This window comes from Bufo bufo, chromosome 3, assembly GCF_905171765.1.
Source record: "Bufo bufo chromosome 3, aBufBuf1.1, whole genome shotgun sequence".
Lineage (NCBI taxonomy): Eukaryota > Metazoa > Chordata > Amphibia > Anura > Bufonidae > Bufo > Bufo bufo.
Window position 1 is genome coordinate 38,623,640 of NC_053391.1, and position 27,985 is coordinate 38,651,624.

General features: G+C 49.0%; 1 protein-coding gene across 2 annotated transcripts in view; it reads right to left on the reverse strand.

Annotated features, from left to right (window-relative positions):
• DYRK1A (dual specificity tyrosine phosphorylation regulated kinase 1A) overlaps positions 1–27,985 on the reverse strand; it is a 77,975-nt gene that overhangs the window by 43,431 nt on the left and 6,559 nt on the right. For both annotated transcript variants that reach the window (XM_040423098.1, XM_040423097.1), the window contains exon 2: positions 7,284–7,355. In XM_040423098.1, coding sequence (XP_040279032.1) covers positions 7,284–7,293 — 10 coding nt within the window. In that variant the 5' untranslated portion in view covers positions 7,294–7,355. The remainder of the gene's footprint in view (positions 1–7,283; positions 7,356–27,985) is intronic.

A 27,985-nucleotide genomic window follows, 5' to 3' on the forward strand; every position in this document is an offset into this window, starting at 1 on the left:
GGCACTCTCCTCTGACCAGCGGTAGCACCCCTGACCCCTCAGCGCGTTAATGAAAGCGGCATTGCCAAGTGGCACCTAAAGTACTCGAGGCTTCCCTTTGTTATTCACAACAAGAAGTTGGAAACCCCATACACGCAATCCCCTTCATAGTACATGCGTCCTGTCTGCACCGATACATTGTAGCAACCCTACTGATGCATTTGGTTTACGTTTGATACAAAGTAGCAGACCCTCAGCTGCGGGTAAGTGGATGCAAGCACTATTGTCCTTAGTCACTGACAGCAAGTGGAGTGCTTGAAAACGTTACTGAACCACACAAGTACATCTCAGCACCTGCAGTACCTAATTGCTAGCACCAGCTAGGTCTGTGAGCCGCCCTCACACTCACGTGGCGGGGCTGCACTCACATCAGACAGGCGGCGGGTGCAGTCACGTGTGAGACCGCGCGCTCTGCCCAACAATTGGGCTATATATAGAAGATCTATTCCCGTTTCAGCTATTTCTGGGCGACTCACAACAGCGTGAAGACACAGAAGCGTGAACACTCACTTATTTCTACAAACTCCGGGATGGAAAGGGATGCTGCGCACCTCCCTGCTGCCCACCTACCTGTGATGCCCCCATATCTACCGTCTGCTTGTAAATGGCTCCATACGTGCTCGGCGAGGCCGGCCCCTTAGGCTGTGCTTACAATGAGAAAACCACGCCGACAAATTGTACACAAAGGGGCGGCATTCAGGAAAAATCGACAGGAACGCGCAGGAAAATTAACAGCGCAAGTGCTGAACCCTGCAGCTGTTGAGGTCTCCCCCGCTGCCCAGAGGTACCGAATGGAAAAAAAAGATTACAGCTTCAATAGCGGTGGTCTCATGACCTAACCCATGGCCGGGTCCTCTACTGCACAGGCGCTAAAAAAGCAGCTGGGGAGGAGGTGGTGGCAAAATCACAGGACCGCCGCCATTGTGAATTTTTGCATTTCATATGCCATGACACACATCACAGGGTCTGGCATTTCAAATATGTAAGCGGACGCCCCCTTTAAGCAGTCTCACTGGTAATGGCCGCGTGGTTATGCGGCTAAACAGCACTTTACCTTTAGGTGAAGTCAATTTGAAAAACCACGTGGAGCCATGTGTTGCCATGGTTTTGGCTGTGGTGCATCCATGAAGTGCAAACAATGATTCAGTTCACTGACAGCAAGTGGAGATCTTGAAACTGGTAACGACTGGACATGTAACGTTTCTCAGAAAGGTGCGGTGATTGTTACTCTACGTACACAAAACTGGAAAAACCCTTTAAACCCGGCAAGCTCGTCAAGAAAGAAGTAACCGCTCCAAGCTGCAACAACTCTCCAGCAGAACTACAACTCTCAGCAGGGACCAGTGACGTAGAAGTGCTTCTCAAAGCCAAGTTCCCCTCTACTTGAATTCAAACATCAAAAGTACTGCCAAATCTAGGATCCTACCCTACGTTGGAGGCATGAGGACAGCGGGAGTACACCTTACAGCTGGGCCACATCTGCAATAGCTGGCTCTTCCCACTGCCCGTACACATGCATGCTCGGTATCTAGGGGTTTTCCAGGATCAGCATATATTGATGGTCTATCCTTCTGATAGGCCATGAATACCAGGTTGTAGGGTTTGACTCTTGGCAACCCAGCTGTTTGAAGGGGCCATGATGCCCATGCGAAGCCTCTGTCCATATACTCGCACATATAGCGGTGGGGGTGGAAGCATGAATGGGATGAAACCATGTGGCTGCTCCCTGAATCTGCCGGCGATGCACAGTAGACAAGGTCTCATTCTGCACCTATGCCTCTTTGGTCCCGGATTTTGGCATCAAGGGGGTGAGATTTGGAGCCTTGCATCCTATGAAAGAAATTCTCTAATCTTGGGTTTAAAGAAGTGAAGCCCGGGTTTTGTGGGATCTCTAGAATCACATTGACTGGTTTGTTGGACTCCGACACAGCAATAACCAAACAACAACATAAAAGCAGCACAAGGCACGTGGTCATAACCTGAGCTGGTCGCAGAATGTGCCGTCCAGAAACACATCACCTATAGACGGGCGCTGTCTTGTTTTTAAACCCGACAGCATTTTAAACGACGTCTCGGACAATGGCTTCATATGCACTGCTCACTGTCCCCATACTACTGGATGGCCAAGACCCTTCAAAGTCTGGTGGTCCACTGCTTAGGCTAATAGTGTGGTCATAAGTGGTGGCCCCTCCATCTTATTATATAAAAATACCTTAAAAAGGGGTTGTCCGGTATCAGGAAATAAAAAAATTTAAAAAAAAGAATTAAAAAAAATCACAACCGTCCGGACCAACCTACAATAAAGTGTTAAAGGGCATCTGTCAGCAGTTTTGTCCCTATGACACTGGCTGACCTGTTACATGTGAGCTTGGCAGCTGAAGGCATCCGTGTTGGTCCCATGTTCATATCTGCCCGCATCGCTGAGAAAAATGAAGTTTTAATATATGCAAATGAGCCTCTAGGAGCAACGGGGGCGTTGTCGTTACACCTAGAGACTCTGCTCTCTCTGCAACTGCCGAGACCTCTGCACTTTGACAGAGCCAGGCAATGTAAATGAGATCACATCTGACCCTGACTTCTCCTAGTCAAAGTGCAGAGTGCAGCAGGTGCAGAGAGAACAGAACATCTAGGAGTAACGGCAACGCCCCCATTGCTCCTAGAGGCTAATCTGCATATAACATCATCTTTCTCAGTAATGCAGGCACATATGAACATAGGACCAACACAGGTGCCTTCAGCTGCCAAGTGCACATGTAACAGGTCAGCCAGTGTCATAGGTACAGATCTGCTGACAGATGCCATTTAAGCACTTACTTACGGGTTCTTGCGGCCGGGCTGTATTTATCCGGCTGCTGTGATGACATCACGTCGACCACACATGCTCGCTGCAGCCAATCACTGGCCCCAGAAGAAGTGCACTTCTGCAGCCAGTGAAATAGAACCAAGGCAGCGGTGTGGGATCTGTCAGGTAATTACTTATCACTTCTTTATTGCAGGAGAATCCCGAAGGTTGTCCAGTTCCCTCCTAAAAGCGGACAACCCCTTTAAAAGGGCAAATGGGAAAGAATATTATTATTAGACAATCTCTATAAAGAAGCACTCTTTTTCCTATATAGTGCAGCACAGGCTATAGAATAACGCAGGCCTTGTGTATACCTCTAAGTTATTATATGTGTTGTCTGCCACCTTGATTCCTTGTTCCCCTAATGCAGCCTCGTTTCCCTTCCTCCTAAAGACAAGGGGCCAGTCTCATCACACTGCACTTGCTATGCTCTAAGGACAGCCAGTGATAGATCAGTGACATAGAACTGATGCCCCCAACTCACACTGAAGAGTCTCAGTGTATTCTATGCGATGAAGCTTCAGCCTGCTTGTGATAAGCTTCAGCTCTTACAGGAAGAGCAGCATGAAGCTGCATCTCCTAGAAATACACTGTAGATCCTGCACACAGTACACACAGATAGTACAGACAGTTAGTATGAGTCATAGGAGAGCAGGGTGACATTACATATCATAGGATACACTGGAGATTCTGCACACAGAACCTACATATAGTACAGGCAAGTAGTGAAGCTTGGGAAAGCAGGGTGACATTACATATCATAGGATACACTGGAGATTCTGCACACAGAAATTATAGATAAAACAGACAGATAGCGCGAGTCAGTAAAGTTGTATAACCCTGCAGGTAATAATTACTCTATGGAGCTACCTATATTACTGCACTCCAGGTCACTTGGAGGGGGCAGAAATTATATTTTTAGAAGCACTCTACACATGGAGGGACATACAGGGGAACAAGGGGGTTAGAACTTAGTGAGAAGGCTGATGTCTGAGAGCTGCCAGGATAGACTTCACGGATGATGATGCAGTCCTGTGGGTTCATAAGAAATCGGCCACATAGGAGAGCAAAAACAAAACATTCTTGGAGTGCCAGTTTAACTTTAAGGCTAAATCTGTAGTAAAATCTCTCTTAAAGGCTTTTTCCAGGATTATCCTCACGATAGGTCATCTTTATCAGATGGTCAGGGGGTGCTGGGAGACAGACCGCCATCAAACCGATACTGGTGACCTGGCCCAACCTAAAGATAGAGCATCAATGGGCAAGTCCTGGAAAACCCCTTTAGATGATGCACCGCCACTAGAGTGGCAACTGGCGAAACCCTGTGACCTGTAAATGGCCCTGCACGCTGTACTATGTACTAAACCGCTATACTACATAACTAACGAACCATTTGTGGATGTCAAATATTTCTGAACGGAAGTCGCTAGCAGCTACGCGACATACAGGAGAAACAGATTTCACTGCTCACATTTCCAAATTTGCCAGTCAAAATTGAAGATGATGTTCCATGCGTGACAGATGTAACGGGTGGGAGGGAGCTCGCCACAGACACACATTCACATTGGTGTAAAAACCAACAGATTAAAGAACGTACACGCAGCCAAGAGATGTTAACTTATTATGTGCTGTACTGCAGGACGCCGGCATAGACCGCAGCAACACAGTCACAGAATACCTCATCGCGGCATGCAGCAGGACAGTCCACCATTAAAATCCCACAGGTATTTACATGGTTAACTAGACTGCGCCTCCATGACGGAGTGATGGGCTAAATTAAACCAAGATAGCAAAATGGAAATCACTGCATCTACAGGTCCGCACGTTAAAATTTCTATAAGGTTAAATTCTGCTTAATTACATATTCTTTACATTAAGTTTTCTTTATAGCAGTCAGAGCTCCAAATCCCCTGCACAGACAGAGATACAAGATAACATTCTAGCATCCCGCAGCCAGCACTAGGGGGAGCTCTCTGCACACCATTATACAATGAAGCAAGCTCCCTCTAGTGGTGACCGCTGGCAGTAAGAATGCGAACTTTAATGATCTACCCCTGATATAATTTGAGCCGATTTCTGAAGTAAGCCATAGTAAATCTGTCTGTCCACAATAAGCCTTGCTCCCTCCGGCTAAACCCCACCAATTTCTCACCACTTGCAAAAAGTACCCTATACTTAGTAGCTTTTCCACTGCATAAAAGTAGCACAAAGCACACACTACATTGGCAGGATCCAAACCACTACATTTAAGCCAGTTACCCAGAACACAATTTAATTTTCAGCTTTGGTTAGATTTATGGGTGTTCCCTGCAACCCTTAAAGAGGTATTCTGAGGATAGGTCATCAATTATATATCAGTGGGGGGGGGGGGGGGTTTAACCCCAGGCAATCTCACCAATCAGCTGTTTGAGAAGGCCGTGACATCATACTGGTCACACTATGTGCAGCTCAGTCCCATTCAAGTGAACAGGCCTAGGCTGCAATACCAAGCACAGCCACTATACAATGTATGGCACTGTGCTTGGTATGCTGTGAAGAGGCTGATCAGAGGGGGTGCTGGGAGTCGGACCCCACTGGTCTGCAGTTGATGACCTATACTGGACACAGGACATCAATACTTTACTCCTGGAAAACTTCAGGTGTGGACAAATTACAGACAATTCCAGGAGCAAGAGTACTTTTAATAACCTTATAATAAGAAACTCCATATATAAAAATCGATGGAAAAAGACCCAAAATGTCAGGCACCTGGAGTGGTCTGGCCAAGTCCTAGGAAGGACAGGCTTTGCATATTCTGGAACACCCCGCGATATTGTCAAAAAGGAGGAAATGCAGCAGAGGTCAGTCGCCAAAAATCACAATTAAACACCCCCTTGGCATACACCGCCACCAAGTTTGGGCCCCTGTCGAGCGGTACAGTACACAAGTAATAAAAGCACCTAGAGATTATGATATAGGGGTGGGCCTTTATACCAATGCAAAATGTGAGACCCAAAAACAGTGCGAGCAAACCACGAAGCTTCTCTGTGGTCTAATAACCACTCTACAAGCAAACCTGACCCATAAAAGAGTCTCATGAAATCATAAAAAGGTGAGGTCTCGTGAGCTATGACCGTGGTGCGCTACATGGCTCCCGAGAATCGCTGTACCCCAGTATGAGACCCCAACGCTGATTTTAAATGGAGGAAAGTAAAGCTTTAAAAAGAGGTTCTCCAGTCTTTTACTATTTGATTATTGATGACCTATCCTGAGGATAGGGGTCCGACACCCAGCATCCCCGCTGATCAGATGTATGAGGAGGCGGTGAGCGCAGTCCGCATGTGCCCTCTCCCTTCCTGTCTGCTGCTGTTGTCTATGGCAAACACCATAGACAGCAGTGGTGACCCGGCAGAGAGACGGCACGTGCACACTGTGTCTCCTCATACAGCTGATCGGTGTCAGACCCCACCGATCTGAAATGTATGAACTATCCTGAGGACAGGTCATCAATAATAAAAGCCCGGAGAACCCCTTTAATCCCATCCAAGGGCTTGTAAGGCTACTTTCACACTCGCGGTTTTTGCAGATCCGTCATGGATCTGCAAAAACGCTTCCGTTACAATAATACAACCGCATGCATCCGTCATGAACTGATCCGGTTGCATTATGTCTTCTATAGCCATGACGGATCCGCCTTGAACACCATTGAAAGTCAATTTGAGACGGATACGTTGCAGCGTTTTTCTGTCCGCGATGGGGACGCAACCAAACGGAACGGAATGCATTTTGGTACATTCTGTTTTGTTCCCATTGACAATGAATTGGGGCAAAACGGAAGCGTTTTCTTCCGCTATTGAGATCCTATGACGGATCTCAATAGCGGAATTGAAAACGCTAAGGCTACTTTCACACTGGCGTTTCTGGGTCCACTTGTGAGATCCGTTTCAGGGCTCTCACAAGCGGCCCAAAACGGATCAGTTTAGCCCCAATGCATTCTGAATGGATAAGGATCCGCTCAGAATGCATCACTTCGGCTCCGTTCCGCCTCCATTCCGCTCTGGATGCGGACACCAAAGCGCAGCTTGCAGCGGTTTGGTGTCCGCCTGACGATGCAGAGCCAAACGGATCCGTCCTGACTTACAATGTAAGTCAATGGGAACGGATCAGTTTTCACTGACACAATATGGTGCTATTGAAAACGGATCCGTCCCCCACTGACTTTCAATGTAAGTCAGGACGGATCTTTTTTTTTTTTAAAGAATAATGCAAACGGATCCGTTCTAAACGGATACAAGCGTTTGCATTATCGGAGCGGATCTGTCTGTGCAGATACAAGACGGATCCGCACCGAACTCAGGTGTGAAAGTAGCCTTACAGGAATACCTCAAACATCATAGAAGGAGGACGCAGAGGCCGGGGTTACCTGTATGCATCGTCTTCTTTCAAGTCTCATATCCTGTGAATGGAGGGGAGAGTCCAGCAGCAAACCGCAACACTGAAACAGAACAAAACCCCGTATTAGACACATGGAGCGCCACAATCTGCACGAAAGCATAGGTTCGCCTCTGAAGAGCGTACATTTCATATACAGTTATACATATAGTATATAAGTACATTGTTAATCATGTGCGGAATATGGGCAAGTGACTGTGTTATAACTCAGAGCAGCATTCACAGTTTTGCTGGTCGATAATGGAGACTGTAAGCAAGCTTGCTGCCAGACTCCACAACATTAAGGCATGGTTCACACAGGCGCTAGTCACTTCTTTCATTCTGTTCCATAAGAGCTGGAATTGGAGCGCTCTCCCTCACTTTTTGGGGCCCCGTTCTAGAGATAAGTGCCCACACCTATCTGACACTGGTCATATATTCTAGCGATATGCCACCAGTGTCAAGATGAGACAATCCCTTTAAGGCGTTTTGTACACAGGTCGATGATCGGGGCGCTCGTAGCAAATGATTGCCCCGCGCCGCCGGTCTCCTGTCGCTCATTCATCAGGTGATCGTCTCTTCCCGGGAAACGTCAAATCATCATCGTCCTGTGTATATGGGCGCCGCCCGCAGGAAATGTCTGAACTGGGCGGTCATACCGCCATTATGGGGCCTAAAAAACAAGTTCTCGCAAGCACTGGCTAGGATTGTGGGCTGCGCATGCTCACCTTGCGCAGAAGACAGCGCTGAGCTGCGCATGCGCCAACACATTGAACAGAATCATATAGCTCGCCGCCAAAAGAAAATACTGGTGTCCTACTGAGCATGCTCGACCTGGGAAAGGCAGAACTCTGGAGGACGTCTGCTGCAGCAACAAGGTGTTCACACTTGGTGGGCAGGGGGTATTTTGGAGTTGACCTACTGAAATCTATTTCTAAAGCAACTCCACTTTTATAGCAATGTTCACCTTAAAGGGGCTTAGAAGTAGATGGTTGCTGGCTGTTAGAAACAGCGCCACACCTGTGCATGAGTTGTGTCTGGTACTGCAGCCCAGCCCCACTGAAGTAAATACACAGCCTATGGACAGAACAGGTGCAGCCCATGTTTTCGTGATCCTGGACAATCCCTTTAAGGTCAGGGGAACTGTACACAGACCCACTTTCTTTGCCAAAGTAGAGCTGCCAGTCGCGCTGCATTACTTACAATGTCATTAGGCTTGCGTGCAAGGATGGCGACCAAACAACGGCGCGGACTCTCCGTGAACTGGATAAACGTACAAATAGTTTTGCTTTGTCGATTTCAATCTGTTTGAATCACACAGTTCACAGCGCGGCATGGGCTGCCCACCGGCTGAAGCTGTGCTCCCGGCTCACGTGTAGCGTACAGTGCGATGACTGCACCGACATGATCCGCGGAGGGTCCGCCGTCGAATCTCAAAAATATGAACGACCCGTGGGAGTGGAGACGGCACAGAAGCAAAACCTCACAGTCGCAGATGAAAACGGATCTTATTTACCATGCCTGAGATTTTACTTGTTTCCCTACATCTCCAGAGCTGTGGTAAAAATCACGGCGTTACCGCAATTTCAGTGTCAGTCTACGGGAACAGAAGATTTAACAATCGCAAATACAGATTTATTGCGGGGAATGAAGGTTTCACTCAACGTACTGGCGTCACCCTTACATCACAGGCCCTTACATGAGGAGCGCGGGTACATGTCTAGTTTATATTGAATACGAATTACTTGCGCACATCTCAGGGTATGTTCAGACTGCAATTTTAAAAAGAATTTGTGCAAAAATTTTTTTATTAAATAAACAAAAAAACAACAATATTGTCAATCCTTGAAGCCTTATCCATGCGGATTCACTAAACAGTGCAACCGTCAAAAACCGTGTCAGAAATCAGTGTCTGACTAGTGCCGCAGATTCTTCCATTATATACAGTACAGACCAAAAGTTTGGACACCCCTTCTCATTCAAAGAGTTTTCTTTATTTTCATGACTATGAAGGCATCAAAACTATGAATTAACACATGTGGAATTATATACATAACAGACAAGTGTGAAACAACTGAAAATATGTCATATTCTAGGTTCTTCAAAGTAGCCACCTTTTGCTTTGATTACTGCTTTGCACACTCTTGGCATTCTCTTGATGAGCTTCAAGAGGTAGTCCCCTGAAATGGTCTTCCAACAGTCTTGAAGGAGTTCCCAGAGATGCTTAGCACTTGTTGGCCCTTTTGCCTTCACTCTGCGGTCCAGCTCACCCCAAACCATCTCGATTGGGTTCAGGTCCGGTGACTGTGGAGGCCAGGTCATCTGGCGCAGCACCCCATCACTCTCCTTCATGGTCAAATAGCCCTTACTTTCAAAGTTTTCCCAATTTTTCGTCTGACTGACCTTCATTTCTTAAAGTAATGATGGCCACTCGTTTTTCTTTACTTAGAATTTGTATTATGGCAAGAAAAAAGCAGCTAACAGTCTATTCAGTAGGACTATCAGCTGTGTATCCACCTGACTTCTCCTCAACGCAACTGATGGTCCCAACCCCATTTATAAGGCAAGAAATCCCACTTATTAAACCTGACAGGGCACACCTGTGAAGTGAAAACCATTTCAGGGGACTACCTGTTGAAGCTCATCAAGAGAATGCCAAGAGTGTGCAAAGCAGTAATCAAAGCAAAAGGTGGCTCCTTTGAAGAACCTAGAATATGACATATTTTCAGTTGTTTCACACTTGTTTGCTATGTATATAATTCCACATGTGTTAATTCATAGTTTTGATGCCTTCATAGTCATGAAAATAAAGAAAACTCTTTGAATGAGAAGGTGTGTCCAAACTTTTGGTCTGTACTGTACTTCCACCATCTGAACACACTCCCGAAATGAGCACAATGACAGGACACGTGGAAACGGTCTTCGTTCATGGCTCCATTACATGCTGCGACCAGGGTGGATGGCGTTACAAAAACAGCCGAGTGGGCTCTGCTATGCCACCGCGTGAGACAGGTATTCCGATCTCAGTCAATATCACTTTAATAGAAGGGGGGGGGGGGGGGGGCAGATAAACCTCAGGTACCAAGAAGACAAGTGGTCACCTACATTACAGTATTTGGGATCTGCGCCTAATCTGTGCTGTGTGTCCGAATCGGTGTGGCAGTTCCGCAAATTAAAGCGCAATCTCTATTCTTGTTTGTTTTGCGGTCCGGAATAGCCATTTATACTGATGGGGGGGTGAGAAAACTGCCGATTGCAGACGGACGGCAATGTGGATAAGTCCGGTCTCAGCGAATGAACCATAAAAAGGTCTCAGCGAATGAACCATAAAAAGGTAAGGCTAATCCGCATCTGCGCCGTCCGCTGCATCCGTGCAGGAAAGCCAACAGACCCCACTATGGTGAATGGGGGTCCAGCGGTAACCAGACTACCAGAATCAGATGTGAACCTACCCTTCCTTAGTTTGTCCTGTCATGTGATGGACACGCCGCTAGTTACCATACAGTGACCAAATAATGAAGGCTCCCACTCAGTGTCAGCAAGCAGAGATCTTGAAGATTGTAAGGGATGGATATAGAAAGTATATAACGTTTCATTATAAAGGGAAGATCTCTCAGCCCTTTAGAGGATCCCACATCAGACTGAAGAATAAGAAATGCCTACATATTTTCTTCCTGTCCCCCTTTTAAACCGATTCCACAAGATATTTGACAAGAAGACGAAGAGTTAAATTATTCCTGGTGTATTTTCTCATGAAGGCCGAAGGCGTTTGGTGCCCAGCAGTGGATATCCAGGTCAGCAGCAGAGTAAGGGTGTATTCACACTGAATTCTGCAGTGCAGGCATCTCCAGTAGGGCTACAGCAGATCCGTTGCCCACAGGTTCCCATGTTAGGCCTCGTTCACACAGTCAATGCTTGGGTCGGTGCTTTCCACAGAGATCAGGTATAACAGAGAGATCGGCACCTGTTCCTTATTTTTGATCCGCACCCGGTTTTGGCCCAGAATCACTGAAGTGTGAACTAAGCCTTACTTTTGTTTTTTATTGTTAGCAGATTCCACAATTTCATACTACCGAAATTTACTGTCCCGGCAGAGCCCACAAGGGCACCTTTGGGAATCCATCAGATGAACAGGGGCCTAGGAGTACATCTGACGGGTGAAAGCAGCATAAAACATTACGAAGCAAACAAAAGGGGTGCTTTTATAAAAAATAAAGTAAAAAAAAGGCCAAAAATGCCTGCAGACGGATGACTGCAATGGAAGAAACCCAGGAGCAGACGCGGGGGGGGGGGGGGGGACTTCACAGAGCTCAGGGCCACGGCAGACCACGAGATGAAACAAGGAGACAAGTTTCCCAAAAAGAAGAAAAAAAATAAAAATCTAGCAGAAGGCCTGAAGACTTTGGCAGGGGTGGTAGGGATGGCTATGCTGGTCTGCTTTTTATACGGACTTGAGGCTGCGCCGGTTTATGTACTGCACATCTGGGGGTTCGTCCATGCAACCAAATCTTACAATGCCTAGCAGAGAACTCTGTAGGAATCTCCTGTATGTCACATAGCACCGAGGACACAGCCCCTGGAGCCATGCACGGCGAATATTCCAGCTGTCCACGTGTCATGTCAGCGGCGGCATTCCCGGCCTTTAACACTTCCCTCAATTCCATTTACCTTACATTTTAAGAGAATGGGACAAAACACGATCCGGCCGCACGTGGTAGCGACATTGACGCCCCTGCCTGCACCTCTATGCCCTCAAGGAGTCACCCGCTAACCTACTTCTAGAATTTTTTTTTTGCAATTTCAAAAAAAGGACCAAACGAGAGGGCAGAATATTTTTATTTAAATCTGTCTCCATTTAAACACAAGGTCATAGTCTCACGTTAGGTGGGCGGCTGGCACAATATAGAAACCAATGGTGCATGGGCACAGCGGGCACGGCGCAGTCTGAACGGAGGCCGCTGGAGGACGGGACCCGCCATCAGCATCCAGGAAGCAGGTGAGCAGACCCGCAGATACTACATACATTAGGAACATCAGGCTGCCATGGCAATCGTTAGCACCCTGAGTCGACAGGGTGAGAGACAGAGCTCGCCCTTCTGCAAAGTTAGATATAAGGGGTTAAACGTCCGACATGCCGGCATTTATAGGAGGAGCCTCTGTGTCAGTGACAGCCGGGCCCCTGCCATGATTAAGGTTAGGAAACGGTTTAAGCAATGGCCTGTCCTGATGATAGGCCATCACTATCTGATCGGTGGGGATCTGACACCCTGCACATCAGCAGTTTGGGTGAAGCTCCATTATCAGACGTCGGCGCCAGAAGCACACAGCTCCGTCAACATTGTAGTGGACAGTGCTCAACACTGCAGCGCTTCTCCAGGGGCAGCGCTGTCCACTATAATTGTGGATGGTGCCATGTAGCTCCTGCGACGGCTTCCAGGTGGGGAGGTGAGGGGTGTCGGACCCCCGCGCTGGACAATCCCTAACTTGTCATTCCCAGCACATGTGCAGATAGTAATGGAGATGGTGGCCACTTCTTTTAGGGTATGGTCACACAGTCAGGTTTCTGCATGCAGTTTCAGAAGCCAAAACCAGGAGTGTATTAAAAAAAAAAAAAGAAGTCATACCCGTCCTGTATATTTTCTCTCCTTTTATGATCCACTCCTGATTATGGCTTCCAAAACCGCATGCAGAAACCTGACCGCGCGTTCGTACCTCTAATTGGTTGGACCGGACCCTATTTCGGGGCTTCGTTACACCAAACCTAAAGTAAAATCCATCTTAATGCAACAAAATGGAAAAAACTACCAAGGGGGTGAATACTTTCCACCAGGAGGTCTGTGCGTTACTCCAGGGTCAGACCCCATATCTGTCTGCGGCGCCGCTGTACTCGTCAAGGGTTACTTCAGCATCAAAATATGGATGGACTATCCACAATACAGGCCCTCTATACATCAGTCTGGTGGGGGTCCGACCCTCAGTCCATCAATATTGTGAAGCCTGAATACCCCTTTAAAGAGGAGCGGTCGCCTCTCCTGACATGTCCGTTTTAGGAACTACTTGCATTCCCCATGTAATAGCATCTATTCTTATGGCAGGTGATATTCCTCTGTTATTCCTACTAGAGGTTTGGCGTTACCAGTGGTGGTGTGTTCTTGCACAGTCTGACACTCTCCGATCAGTGCTGGCAGGGACACCCAGACTCTTAGCAATTCATTCATAAACTTCTAGTAGGAATAACAGAGGAATGGTACAGCACAGATGCTTTAGGACTGGTATTACAGTAGTCCCTGAACACACACACGTCAGGAGAGGTGACAGCTCCTCTTTAATGCCCAAGTCACTAATCAGAAGGCTGGATGTATGTATAGCTCTAATTCAGGTAGATGGCACGTGTGTGAGGGTCATGGTGGTTAAATCGATAGAAATGTGATTACCAGAAAGCAGATCCGCCCCTGTAACTGCGATACGAGGGGTCTTTTCCCGCCAGTTAACCAGTGCAGCTGCCCAGCTGGTACTGAGCTGCAATCCCCCAGCATGCCATGCACAGCAGGACGGGCCTGGTAATTCCACAACACCTGGAGCGCCACCGGCGGCCTGATGCTATAAGGTATTATGCTGGAAATGTATACGTCTACAGACGTCTCTCCAAACACACGCAGCAGGTGTAGGAGGAAATCAGGAGTCCCACAGATCGGCTGTGTACGGGCGATGAATAGTCGATGAATCATCACTTGTCTCCCTCCAATAGGTGACCTATATAAGAGACGCAGCGCTTCAGATGCACAGAATCACAGGCGCTGCTCAGACGGAGCTCCGGCCAACAGTGACACAGCATTAAAGGGGCAGGGGTGGGAAAACGAAACGACGTCCCGTGCGTCAGCCCCACAGGACACAATATGCTTCTCAGATCACGGCTCAAGTCATAGGAGCTGTCACACCCCCCGACATGTCTGCTGTATCTTGTTCTTAGAACTGTATGTTGTGTCATTCCCCTGCTATTCCTCCTGAAAATGTAGGAATAAAATGACAACCAGGAGTGATCATACCCCTCAGAGGAGCCAGTCCCTAAAGACTGACAATGTCGGCTCCAAGAATGTAGAAGGACACACACCCGTGACCCAGCTGTCAAGAATACTATAGTGCTACAGGAGGCTACTATACAGCGTCCCGCTACTGCGCCCAGGCAGGCTACCATACAGCGTCCCGCTACTGCGCCCAGGCAGGCTACTATACAGCGTCCCGCTACTGCGCCCAGGCAGGCTACTATACAGCGTCCCGCTACTGCGCCCAGGCAGGCTACTATACAGCGTCCCGCTACTGCGCCCAGGCAGGCTACTATACAGCGTTCCCGCTACTGCGCCCAGGCAGGCTACTATACAGCGTCCCGCTACTGCGCCCAGGCAGGCTACTATACAGCGTCCCGCTACTGCGCCCAGGCAGGCTACTATACAGCGTCCCGCTACTGCGCCCAGGCAGGCTAACATACCGTCCTGCTACTGCGCCCAGGCATCAAGTTAAAGCCTAGCTGCAGTAACCCGGCCACGGGCAGCCGTGCGTCCTGTTCCATTCAAAGTGCTAGTTCTGGTGCCAAGGCTGCAGGGATCAGCTGATCGGCGGGGGTGTCGGGAGTCGGACCCTCACCAATCCGATATTAATGACCTATCCTAGTTCTGGCAATCACAAAGTCCTAGAGTCCTAGTCCCCAATACAAACTAATAAAAATAATGGACCTTTTCTTGGGTTTCTCTCAAAAAGGTTCAAGTGACCCACAAATCAAGAAGACCTACGGACAGTTCATATCTAATCACTTGGGCATCTATTCTTCTTTATGTGGAAATAGGCAAAACGATAATGTCAAAATTGGGGGAAATACACGGAGATTACTCTACCTCAGAGCTTATCACACTTCTCCCTTTCATGTGACACATTCCCTTTTTTCCACATTGTTAGGCCTCATGCACACGACCGTAGTTATGGTCCGCAAAAGATGCTCCGTTCTAGCAGGTCCTATTCTTGTCCGTTTTGCGGACAAGAATAGGCATGTCTACAATGGGCCGCCCAGTCCGTTTCGCAAATTGCGGACGGTAAAAAACGGCACGGTCGTGTGCATGTAGCTTTATGCTGAAAAAAATAATAATCTGGTTTTCCCCATCAATCTGCACTCAATACCCTCGACCTAAAATTTCTCCTGCAGGCCCTTTGTATATAAGGTCTCACAGCCAACAATGCATATCAGACCTAAAACCAAACCGTGAGGAGGAAAGAACTGCCTGTAGAGCTCAGAGACAGGACTGTGTGGAGGCACGGATCTGGAGAAGGGGACAAAAAAAAAAAAAAAGCCTGCTGCACTGAAAGTTTCCAAGAACACAGTAGCCTCATAATTCTTAAATGAAGAGCCCTGATTGTTCCAAACTTCTTCCTAGACTCGGTGCCTCCCTTTCCGTTATTGAGATCAGTCATAGGATCTCAATAGCGGGAAAGAAAAAAAAACGCTTCCGTTTTGTCCCCATTCACTGTCAATTGGGACAAAACTAAACGGAATGCACCAGAGGCATTCCATTCCATTTGGTTGTGTCCCCAACGTGGACAGAATAACTCTGCCTGCAGCGTTTTTCTGTCCGCGATGTGGTGCGGAGCAAGAGGATCCGTCCTGACACACAATGTAAGTCAATGGGGACGGATCCGTTTTTCTCTAACAATAGGAAACGGATCCGTCCCCCATTGACTTTCAATGGTTTTAGTGACGGATCCGTCATGATATTACAACCGGATCCGTTCATAACGGATGCAGACGGTTGTATTATCGTGACTGAAGCGTTTTTGCTGATCCATGACGGATCCAGCAAAATTGCTGGTGTGAAGGTAGCCCAGGTAGTGAGGGGAGAAGGGCCTTGGTAAGAGAGGTGACCAAGAACCCAATGGTCCTTCTGTCTGTGCTCCAAAGATCCTGTGTGCAGATGGGAGAAACTTCCAGAAGTTCAACCATGTCTGCAGCACTCCCCCAATCTGGGCTTTATAACAGAGCGGCCAGAAAGAAGCCTCTCCTCAGTAATAGACACATGAAAGCCCTCCTGATGTTTGCAAAACAAAAAAGGACCTAAATGACTCTCAGACTGTAAGAAACAAGACTGTCTGGTCTGATGAAACTAAGACTGAACTTTTTGGTCATAATTCTAAGCGTCATGTCTGGAGGAAACCAGGCCCTGCCCAATACCATCCCTATGGTGAAGCATGGTGGTGGTGGCAGCATCATGTCGGGTGGACAGGGAGACTGGTCAGGGTGAAGGGAAAGCTGAATAGAGCGAAGTACAGAGATATTCTTAGTGAAAATCTGATCCACAGTGCTCTGGGCTGAAGGTTCACCTTCTAACAAGACAATGACCCCAAGCACACAGCCAGGACAACACAGGAGCGGCTTAGGGACAACTCAATGTCCTTGAGTGGCCCAGCCAGAGCCCTGACTTGAACCCAATCAAACATCTCTAGAGAGACCTGAAAATGGCTGTCCACCGACGGTCCCCATCCAACCTGACAGTGTGAGAGGATCTGCAGAGAAGAATGGCAGAAAATCCCCAAATCCAGGTGTAAACCTTGTGGCATCATCCCCAAGAAGACCGGAGGTTGTAATCCCTGCCAGATTCCACTGAGTACTCAGAATACTTATGTGAACACGTTGCAGCCTCATCTACAGACGAGTCGTCTCCAATCAAAGGCCCTGCAGCTATTGCATCACCACAACTCCCAGCTGACCTCTGAAGGCACATATTCGTGACCACTGGCCTAGGTAATGAGATTTGCCTTCACCATTCAACCATCCACTGGTAATCCTTTCACAACACATCGGGCCAGATATACTAATACTGGCAGCACAATGCGCTGTGATGGGACATGGGAGGCCACGCAACTCAGGCTCAGACCCTGGAACGGATGCGCACGTGAACAGGTGAGCGGCTTTTATTCTTCATGCTAATCACTATCAAGGCCATGACAAAACATTACTTTTGGGGGTCAGCAACACATTTAAAGTTACTGCTCAGTAAAGGGGCTCAAATTTGATCTGCAACTCAAGAAGGGATGATCACCTTACGGTCCTTTCCCTCAGATTTTGCTCCTTGGCTGCTATTTAGCTCTGCCTCGTTATAGGAGGGCTGAGATCTGTAATTAAGCTTAGCTACATAGAGGCTGTGGTAGTCTGAGACATGCCCCCTGCTGCATTCATTGGTTCAGGCTTCTGCTCCGCCCCTTACTTTGTCTCTGATTGGCTATAATATTACTAGACTGCCAGTGAGGAAAAAAAAAAAATGATATATACATTTCATAAATACATACACTTTCACACATATACTAAGGGGAAAAGCCTGAGCAAGAGGGATCCCGGAGAGCCACTTTAAAGGGGTTCTCAAGATATTAAGTCATCAATATCAGATTGGCGGGGACCCAACTCCAAGTACCCAAACTGGTCAGCTGTTCCCGGTAACCAGCAGAAGCAAAACAGCGGACGGAGCTGGAAGCAGATGGCTCCATGGGTTGGAGTACTGCTCCCATTCAAGTGGGAAGGGGTGCCAGATGTCGGACCCCAACAATCTAGATATTGATGACCTATCCTAAAGATGTCATCAATATCTAAAGACTGAAAATCCTTTTTTTTAAAAATTGTGAACTCTGCTTTCTTAAAGGGGGTTATCCCACACAAAAGAGGTGGACCAACAGGTGCACTACTGCTCAGCTGATAGAGCGGACCCTCCTTCCTCTGGATCGCTAAGGGGTCCCAGCAATCAGAATTGCAGCAACCGAACATTTATCACCTATCCTGTGGATGAAGGTAAACAGAAGCAGCTGCACATGTGCAGCCACCTCTCCATTCACGCTATGGGTGTTCTGAAAGAGGCTGAGCGCTTGCGCGGCTATTTCTGTCAGTCCCACATCGGTAAATGAGTGGTGGCCAGCCTTGAGCAGTGTAATCTCCATTCACCGCTATGGGGGACTTTCAAAAACAGCTGAGTGAGCATGCTCCCTACAGGGATGAAGAGAGGGTGGACACGCACGCGTTGGTGTGCTCCCTTCGGGGGGGGATAGGAGGTGGGACCCGCCCTGACATGGATGGGAAAGCCTATGGGTATGTCCCAGATGGACATACCCTTTAACAATCCCCTGCAGAGGCAAATCAGCACATTGATTTAACATGTTCACCTTTAAAAAGAAAAATGCAATTGCTGTAAAAATACACGTGTTATTCAAAAGCAGCACAAAAGCCAAGTGTAAACCTGCCCTTAGGTTCAGCTGCAGGGGACGTAAAAGGTACTGCTCCTGGGGACAGAGTCCCTTTAAATTAGAGACGAGCATTTAAGCCCCCAAGGATTCTTAATGGAATAATACATTTTGTACGAAAAACGCAGAAGAAGGTCAGAAAATGGATGGAATGACTCGGGCTGACTCACCCACCCCCGGAAGTGAATCATACGTAGCATGGAGCAGCATCCTTCCAGCTCATCCTCACGTCAGGTTGGTAACACAGGAGATAAACACTGCAGGCTGCCGATCATACACCGCTCGTCTGGATCAGGTTCTTCTTATGTTCACAGTACATGACGAGCCTGGACGACACCAAAACACTTGCTATCAGTCATGGGGACCCCATGCACGATGCTCGCTGGACATCGGATGCTTGCCTTGGCCAATGTACCACTAAGCGCCCAGCTGCATCTCTTCCACATCCAGGGGATGGGAGCAGCGCTGCAGTAAGCGGTCGGCAACTAGGCAGAAAGGTCAATTTCCGGAAGGTGGGCGCTTCTGGAAACGTCTGACTCCAATGGTGACATGTACCCTAACGCAACGATACCGCTGACCGTCCATGCAGGAAGTTTACAGAAGTCCCCGTGGAGCACAAAGTAAGAAACAGTAGCTCTCTTCACAGGGCCTTCTGCCCAAAAGTTATAAGAAATTACCTGTAACCGTCAAGCTTCTGTTAGAGGGGTTGTCCAAGTTAGGACAGAACCTAGCCAAGAGGGGAGAAACTGAAAGTAAGAGACACAATTAGTCACCCGTTTAACTACCATCGATACCCTCCGGGACTACTGTCCGCCAGCCGCACACCGCGGTGGTCAGTGATGGCTGCCAAGGTCACATGGGCAAAGCAGTCAAGTAAACTGGAAAGACAGCACTAGAAGGGCGGAGGATTTATACTGCAATCCCTCCTTCTCCCTGCGATAGGGTTTTGCTTGATCTTGGACAACCCCTTTAAGGGCTCATGCACACGACCTGCAAACAGCGGGTACGCAATATTCGGAGACCGGCAGCGTACTCTCTGTATCACGGATGCGGACACATTCAAGTGAATGCAAATGGCAAGATATGGAGCGGAAGCACCATGGAGCTCTTCCGTGGGATTTCGTCTTGTGCCTCCGCACCACAAACAACATGTCCTACTTTTTTTTTTGCGCTGCGGACTGAATTTGGAGAAAACGGGCCCCATTCAAGTGAATTGGTCCGCAAAAGGCAAAGGGCTGGTGCATGTGCATTGTGGACCGCAATTTGTGGTCCACAGCACGGGACACACGTGTTCGTGTGCATGAGCCCTAACTCCTATGAATACAACTGCAGCAGTGTCAGTCTTAACTGCAAGTCTTAGCCGCACAGCTTAGACAAGATCACACTTTTGGTGACACAGTTCCCGGCATACATAGAAGAATAGCGCAGAAGTCAGAGGCTTAGAGGACGCGTCTGAGCGACATATAAATACATTTAGAGCAAGTTACCAGGCTGTAAACACTCGGGGCTGACGTGGGTCACATCGCTATTTTGCGCAAAGTAAATAAAATTACATCATTAATAAATTAAACACATTTCGGCTCCAAGACAAACACAAAGATGGTGGAGGGAGGTGTAAGGGGAGGGGGGACGCCCTGCGCTCCACAACTCTCACTTCCAAATGAATGTGGTAGAATAGAACATGGCTTTGTGACTTTTTGGACTTATTCTGCAAAATCTTTGGAGACATTTCACATTTGTACACCAATCACTGAAGTATTTGAAAGTGGTCGTGGTCAGCCTGTCCAGCTGATTTTAGCCAGATTAAGGCTACTTTCACACTAGCGTTCGGAGCGGATCCGTCTGATGTTTCATCAGACGGATCCGCTCCGATAATGCAGACGTTTGCATCCGTTCAGAACGGATGCGTCTGCATTAAAACTTAGAAAATTTTCTAAGTGTGAAAGTTGTCCTGAGCGGATCCGTTCAGACTTTACATTGAAAGTCAATGGGGAACGGATCCGCTTGAAGATTGAGCCATATTGTGTCATCTTCAAGCGGATCCGTCCCCATTGACTTACATTGTAAGTCTGGACGGATCCGCTTGCCTCCGCACGGCCAGGCGGACACCCGAACGCTGCAAGCAGCGTTCAGGTGTCCGCTCACTGAGCGGAGCGGAGGCTGAACGCTGGCAAACTGATGCATTCTCAGTGGAATCCGCCTCCACTGAGAATGCATTGGGGCCAGACGGATGCGTTCGGGGCCGCTCGTGAGCCCCCTTCAAACGGTTGCGCACGAGCGGGACACCCGAACGCTAGTGTGAAAGTAGCCTTATCAGAATATTTGTAAAAAAATAAAAATCCAGAAAACTGTGGCAATCCTACACCAGTTAAGGGGTGGTGTAGAAAGTGGAGGAATATCTCTTTTAAAGGGGTTAATAGGGGGCGGTCCTTTTTTAATGGAAATGTTGACCCATCTGGGAATTTGATGGCATACCGCTAGGTTGGGATGAGTCCCACCTCTGGGACCTGCTCCTAACTCCAGAATGCAACCCCCGGAGTGGAGAGCACATGGAGCATGCATGGTATGTTCTCCATTCATCGCAATGAGAGTCCACAAAATAGCTGAGCAGTGAATGGAGAAAGCAGCACTCCAGAGCGACCACCGCTCCAGGAAGGACCGCCGGCGCTCGGCTGTATTCGGAACTCCCATAAGGGTAAACGGAGGGTGACTGCCATGCTCGGCTTCTCCCTGTTTATTTTCGGGGGCAGCTCTCAGGACATTGATGGTGTATCCTAGCAATACGCCATCAATGCCCCAGAATCCAATCCTTTGGAGCCAATTAAGAAACGCCGACTCATGCAAAACGGACTTTAAAAACTTTTCCCCTCATTACATATGTCCTCCAAATAGCTAAAACGCACAGATTTAGAGCGCACATGCTCCGCTTTTTGGCTCAATTTGCAGGGTGCGTCCATGTCTTGGTGTGTTTTTTCAGGAGAACCTGTCACATTAGGATGCATTCACACAACCCAGGGCCCATGTTGCAGACCCATTCACTGCAATGGACCCAGAAGGCCACAGGTTAAGGGTCCACAACATGGACATGGCAGTCCCGCGGTCATGTGAATGGGGCCTCATCAGTTACGCTCACTGTTAAAAGGGGTATACTAGCCCAACGGGGGAAAAAAAAAAAGGTTCCTTTAGGGGAACAAATAGGATAAACAAAACAGCAGCGCTTATACTCACCGCTCCACCGATACTGGGGTCCCCACTGAAGTCACTTCCTGCTCCTGGGACACAGAAGGAAACGGACTGCGAAAGGCGCCCAGCCAATCACTGGCTGCAGAGGTGCCCTGCCTCAGCCAATGAATGGCCGTGTCGAGACAGGAGCAGAAAGTGAATCGCAGCAGAGACCCCGGCACAGAAGGAACTGCAGCGGCGGGGGAAATCGGTGAGTATAAGCGCTATTATTTTATTTATAGCACTTGCTGGTCCTTTTCACTGGGCCGGAGTACCCCTTTATGTAATATATTCAGGAGGTCTCAGGAGCACAACAATGTAAATCTCAGCAGAACATTTAGGACATTGTTCAAAAATGATTTGTATAAAAACTGTGAAAACCAAGTGCGGTTTAAACATGAGGGGTACAAAAAAGTGGCCCCCTAAGCCTCCTCTTCTCCTCCTTCCAAACAAGCCCCTGTCTGCCTGCTGCTGCACATCGCTCACATGTACTGAGGAGACGGCGGAACTGATGGGAAAGCGGTGTAAGGTTTCCATAGCAAATAAGATCAGGATGCCACTGGTACATACACAAAAGATTACTACTATGTGCACGGCTCCACCAAAAAAAAGCTGCATTAACCAGCACAGAGACTGGGAGCGTCGCCCTGCACACTCCATCTTCAGCGACTTGTAGGGCAGCAAGGCCCTGGCCCCCCTTAACCAGCCGCCCCCTGGCCCTGGCACCCCTTAACCAGCCGCCCCCTGGCACCCCTTAACCAGCCGCCCCCTGGCCCTGGCACCCCTTAACCAGCCGCCCCCTGGCCCTGGCCCCCCTTAACCAGTCGCCTCCTGGCCCTGCCCCTTAACCAGTCGCCTCCTGGCCCTGGCCCCCCCTTAACCAGTCGCCTCCTGGCCCTGGCCCCCCTTAACCAGTCGCCTCCTGGCCCTGGCCCCCCTTAACCAGTCGCCTCCTGGGCCTGGCACCCCTTAACCAGTCGCGTCCTGGCCCTGGCCCCCCTTAACCAGTCGCCTCCTGGCCCTGGCACCCCTTAACCAGTCGCCTCCTGGCCCTGGCACCCTTAACCAGTCGCCTCCTGGCCCTGGCACCCCTTAACCAGTCGCCTCCTGGCCCTGGCACCCCTTAACCAGTCGCCTCCTGGCCCTGGCACCCCTTAACCAGTCGCCTCCTGGCCCTGGCACCCCTTAACCAGTCGCCTCCTGGCCCTGGCACCCCTTAACCAGTCGCCTCCTGGCCCTGGCACCCCTTAACCAGTCGCCTCCTGGCCCTGGCCCCCCTTAACCAGTCGCCTCCTGGCCCTGGCACCCCTTAACCAGTCGCCTCCTGGCCCTGGCACCCCTTAACCAGTCGCCTCCTGGCCCTGGCACCCCTTAACCAGTCGCCTCCTGGCCCTGGCACCCCTTAACCAGTCGCCTCCTGGCCCTGGCACCCCTTAACCAGTCGCCTCCTGGCCCCTGGCACCCCTTAACCAGTCGCCTCCTGGCCCTGGCACCCTTAAACCAGTCGCCTCCTGGCCCTGGCACCCCTTAACCAGTCGCCTCCTGGCCCTGGCACCCCTTAACCAGTCGCCTCCTGGCCTGGCACCCCTTAACCAGTCGCCTCCTGGCCCTGGCACCCCTTAACCAGTCGCCTCCTGGCCATGGCACCCCTTAACCAGTCGCCTCTGGCCCTGGCCCCCCTTAACCAGTCGCCTCCTGGCCCTGGCCCCCTTAACCAGTCGCCTCCTGGCCCTGGCCCCCCTTAACCAGTCGCCTCCTGGCCCTGGCACCCCTTAACCAGTCGCCTCCTGGCCCCTGGCACCCCTTAACCAGTCGCCTCCTGGCCCTGGCACCCCTTAACCAGTCGCCTCCTGGCCCTGGCACCCCTTAACCAGTCGCCTCCTGGCCCTGGCACCCCTTAACCAGTCGCCTCCTGGCCTGGCACCCCTTAACCAGTCGCCTCCTGGCCCTGGCACCCCTTAACCCAGTCGCCTCCTGGCCCTGGCACCCCTTAACCAGTCGCCTCCTGGCCCTGGCCCCCCTTAACCAGTCGCCTCCTGGCCCTGGCCCCCCTTAACCAGTCGCCTCCTGGCCCTGCCCGCCTTAACCAGTCGCCTCCTGGCCCTGGCCCGCCTTAACCAGTCGCCCTCCTGGCCCTGGCCCGCCTTAACCAGTCGCCTCCTGGCCCTGGCACCCCCTTAACCAGTCGCCTCCTGGCCCTGGCACCCCTTAACCAGTCGCCTCTGGCCCTGGCACCCCTTAACCAGTCGCCTCCTGGCCCTGGCACCCCTTAACCAGTCGCCTCCTGGCCCTGGCACCCTTTAACCAGTCTGCACCCAAACACTAAGAAGTAGTACAGGTATTGCAGAAATTAAAGGGATTGCTTAAGCTTAAAGGAAAAAGTATGTCGCCAATGACTACAATTACCAACCATACAGTTGCCAGAAGAGAGTCAAGCTGACAGGAGTGGAATTGGCACACTTGCAACATCTAATATCAGAAAGCCCCTTAAAGGCTACTTTCACACTAGAGTTTTTGCTGGATCCGGCAAGGTTCAGCAAAAACGCTTCCGTTACTGATAATACAACCATCTGCATCCGTTATAAACTGATCCGGTTGTATTATCTTTAACATTGCAAAGACGGATGCGTCATGAACTCCATTGAAAGTCAACGGGGAACGGATCCATTTTAGATTGTGTCAGAGAAAATGGATCCGTTCCCATTGACCTGCATTGGGGGTCATGACAGATCCATCTTGCTCCGCATCCCAGGACAGAAAGCAAAACGCAGCATGCTGTTCAGTTACGTTTTGTCCCCATTGACAATGACTGGGGACAAAACAGAAGCGTTTTTTTCCGGTATTGAGCCCCCTATGACGGATCCCAATACCGGAAAATATTAACGCTAGTGTGAAAGTAGCATTTATTATTAGGTGCCCTACAGGTATGACCATTCATAAGCCTAACAAACTGACTGAGGAGGGCGGCAGATTATCGTTAACAGGTCATTTAGATTTTTAGGGGTAAATACTCATCAGTGAAGCTTTGGTTTTAGCTTTATAAAGTCTTTGTGGAGACAATGACCTGAGAAGGTGTTGTCCAGAGGAGACGACCACTTTTAGAGTGTTTTTTGCTGAAAATTTCTGCACCTGAAAAAATCAGTAGCAAGAATCCAAACGCGGTTGTTTTGTCGGCAAATGGATGGATGTCTGCGAGCTCAATTCCGGAGGAATGGACAGTTGTAGGAATTTATTAAAAAAATAAATAAATGTGTGGCAAAGTGAATATGCCCTTAGAGGTATCTGGGTAGACATGCAGTGTGGTCACAATGATGGGATTGACAGCTCTGGTCTGAGACAGCACAAGACGGACTGCTCTCTATGGACTATAGATGGACAGGCCAATAGTGAACATAGCAGACATTAAAAAACGGGAAAAGAAGAGTTGTCCAACTGGATTCCAACTCCATTTGAGTGTTTTTTTTTTGGAAAATGGAAGACAGAAGCAGACGATATGGGCAACGTCATACAGTACAGCAAGGTGCATGAGACTAGATGAATTTCACGCTACAGAGAGGATCACCTGCTATTTCTGTTCCCGCAGATCTTCACCATGACAGAGCGGGATCTAGGACTACGGCTTAGCTGCACTGCATACAGGGAGCCCGAGGTAGTCCGAGACACACCCCTCTTATCATTGGTTAGGCTGTTGCTCTGCCTCTTCTGATTGGCTGCTGTAGTATAGGACAAGCTCAGCAGAAGACTACGAAGTACAGACCAGTAACCACCAGCAAGAAAATAAAACCATCAGGTAATTTCTACACATGAGACTTGGCAAAGGCGGCTGTGGAGGCTTACTGTAACCTCTTGTTTTTTAATTGCCATATCCTGTGTTTTATTTTACTTCGGCCCCCGACCACCGAAAGGCAACCAAAACTACAATCTCATTTTTAGAAGCTATTAAGCAACAGTTCCCCAAATATCCTTCATGGGAAAGACCAGGCCCTGATCTCTCCTCCACTTAGATTACCTGTAGACCATCAGCAGAACCACCTACACCCCGATGTGTACGGTGGTCCTATGGACATGATTGCCGGCGGCGCCATGCTGGAAAACGTCAACTTGAATTCAACCGATCACTTGCCACTGCGCTCAAGCACAATTTAGATGGTGGGATCGTTCGTACGAATGATCCCATGGGCGACCGAGTGGCCGCAATGTGGACGATCATTATTTCAAATGTACGGCCAGCTTTAGAAGGATCCCATGACGGCCAGTATGGAGAAATCTAATCATCCCATGATCCCAGTGCCCATTCACATCCATGGGACCGGTCCTGCGGAGCAAGAGGCACTCTTTGTACCGCTCAAGAGATGGGATAATAAACAGACAACCCAGCGCGGCGGAATATGGTGGCGCTATATAAAGATTATCTTAAAACAGCTGATTGCTGGAGTCGCGCCGCCAAACCGAGTCGGCATTGATGACTGATAACTTTAAAATTCCCATGCTGCCTAACTCCTATAAATCCCAAGTTCAGCATAAAACCTGTGACTTATGTGAAATATATAATGTGTCACTGTAACTGGATTGCGGTATTTTGCCAGAGAGACATCCCCCTTCTGCCCAAACCCATGCCCTCCTGGCTCCATCTGTCAATCCGATGACATCACTTCCTGTCCTGGTAACCTGCAGTCTGACCTGTTGAGGACAACAGGAGAGAGACATGGCGGCTCCATCCGTGACCCTGCCACAGTGTAACTCATAGGGTAAAGGGCCAATACAGTCCTGCGGTATGGGCGCTGCAGACCCTGATGGCCGTTCTAATGTCATTGGTATTTTATTTTTTTAGTAAATTCCCTGTAAATAAAAGTTTTGCAGTAGTCGGGATGGGAAGTACTTGGAGAACTAGTTCTGCGAGGTCCAGGCTTCCATCGAGCTGCGGCACACTAATCTAAAGAGGAAGCACGGAAAGGCCAAAGGACGGCTGACCGACACAGATGAGGGGGTTAGGTTGTATTCAGACTGCGAGTGTCTTGTCGGCCCCGTGGTCTGTCCACGAATATTATGTACTGGCAGCTCCAAGCGAGGAAATCTCTGTTCTGATCAGAGACTCGGACCAGAAGAGGACACGCTCAGGAGATTTCTCTAGGCAGACCTACTGATGTGCGACACCACCCATGGATATTGGATACTGCCCCGTCTGAAAGGAGGGTCTTAAACGGAGTGTTTTGTAGTTTTTTTTTTATAATTCAGCATGAAAATGACCTAGTTTATAATTTACTTTCTGTTACACAAATGCTCCGGTTGTGCGATATTCTCTTTAATTCATTATAAAGGTGCCCCCTGGTGTTTAATAATGTGTACGTCCACCTGCTGCTATGGTCGCACATGCTCAGTTCCATCCTCCACGCTGTGAGAGCTGAGGCAGAAAGTGATCTGCAATCCACCTGCTCCATCAGAATGTCAGGCTGCTGCTGTCACTCCCCTGTGCTTTACACCGCAGCTCTGACTGTTCACACTTGCTACAGTATATGATGAGCACAAGCTCTCCAGGATGCTGATGCGTAAAGCCAGGATTTTTTTTTATTACAAGGACAGATTGATGAAGAAACCACCGCGGGTGATGAAGAAACCTGCTACCCAACACTTGAGTCACCGGGCAGTGATCTTGGTTACCTCTCGTCGCACTCGCTAGCTGATTCTTGGAAAGCTAAGCACACAGGCGCTGGTGTCATGTACTGCCTGTAGCTTTAAAGAATTCCGGGCAGGGTGCAATAAAGCCAGATGGACCAATACTGCAGGCGTCGTTAGGCCTTATTCACATGTCAGCGACTGAGCCAAAACCAGGAGTGGATACTACACAGAGATAAAGTGCAATGGAAAAAAAAATGTGCACCTGTTCTGTGAGTTTAGAGCCGCACATGGCTTTGGCTCAATCACCGACTGTGTGAATAAGGCCTTACCCGTGCACAGAGAGGGGGAGTCGGGGGGGCTGAAGTGGAGCTCGGATAGAATTAGAGGCTACGTCCATCCTTTTGCAACCAATTACTTTTGTCTCAAAGCATTCAAAAATAAAATAAAAAAAATTGTCTTGTTTCTATGCAAACCTATGCGTTTCTATGGCAACGGACAACAAACGCTGTACGAGTCTGATACTGCAGCCATGCTTTCTCCCAGTAACCTACTGAAGGCATGTGCGAGTAAGGCCTAATGCACACGACC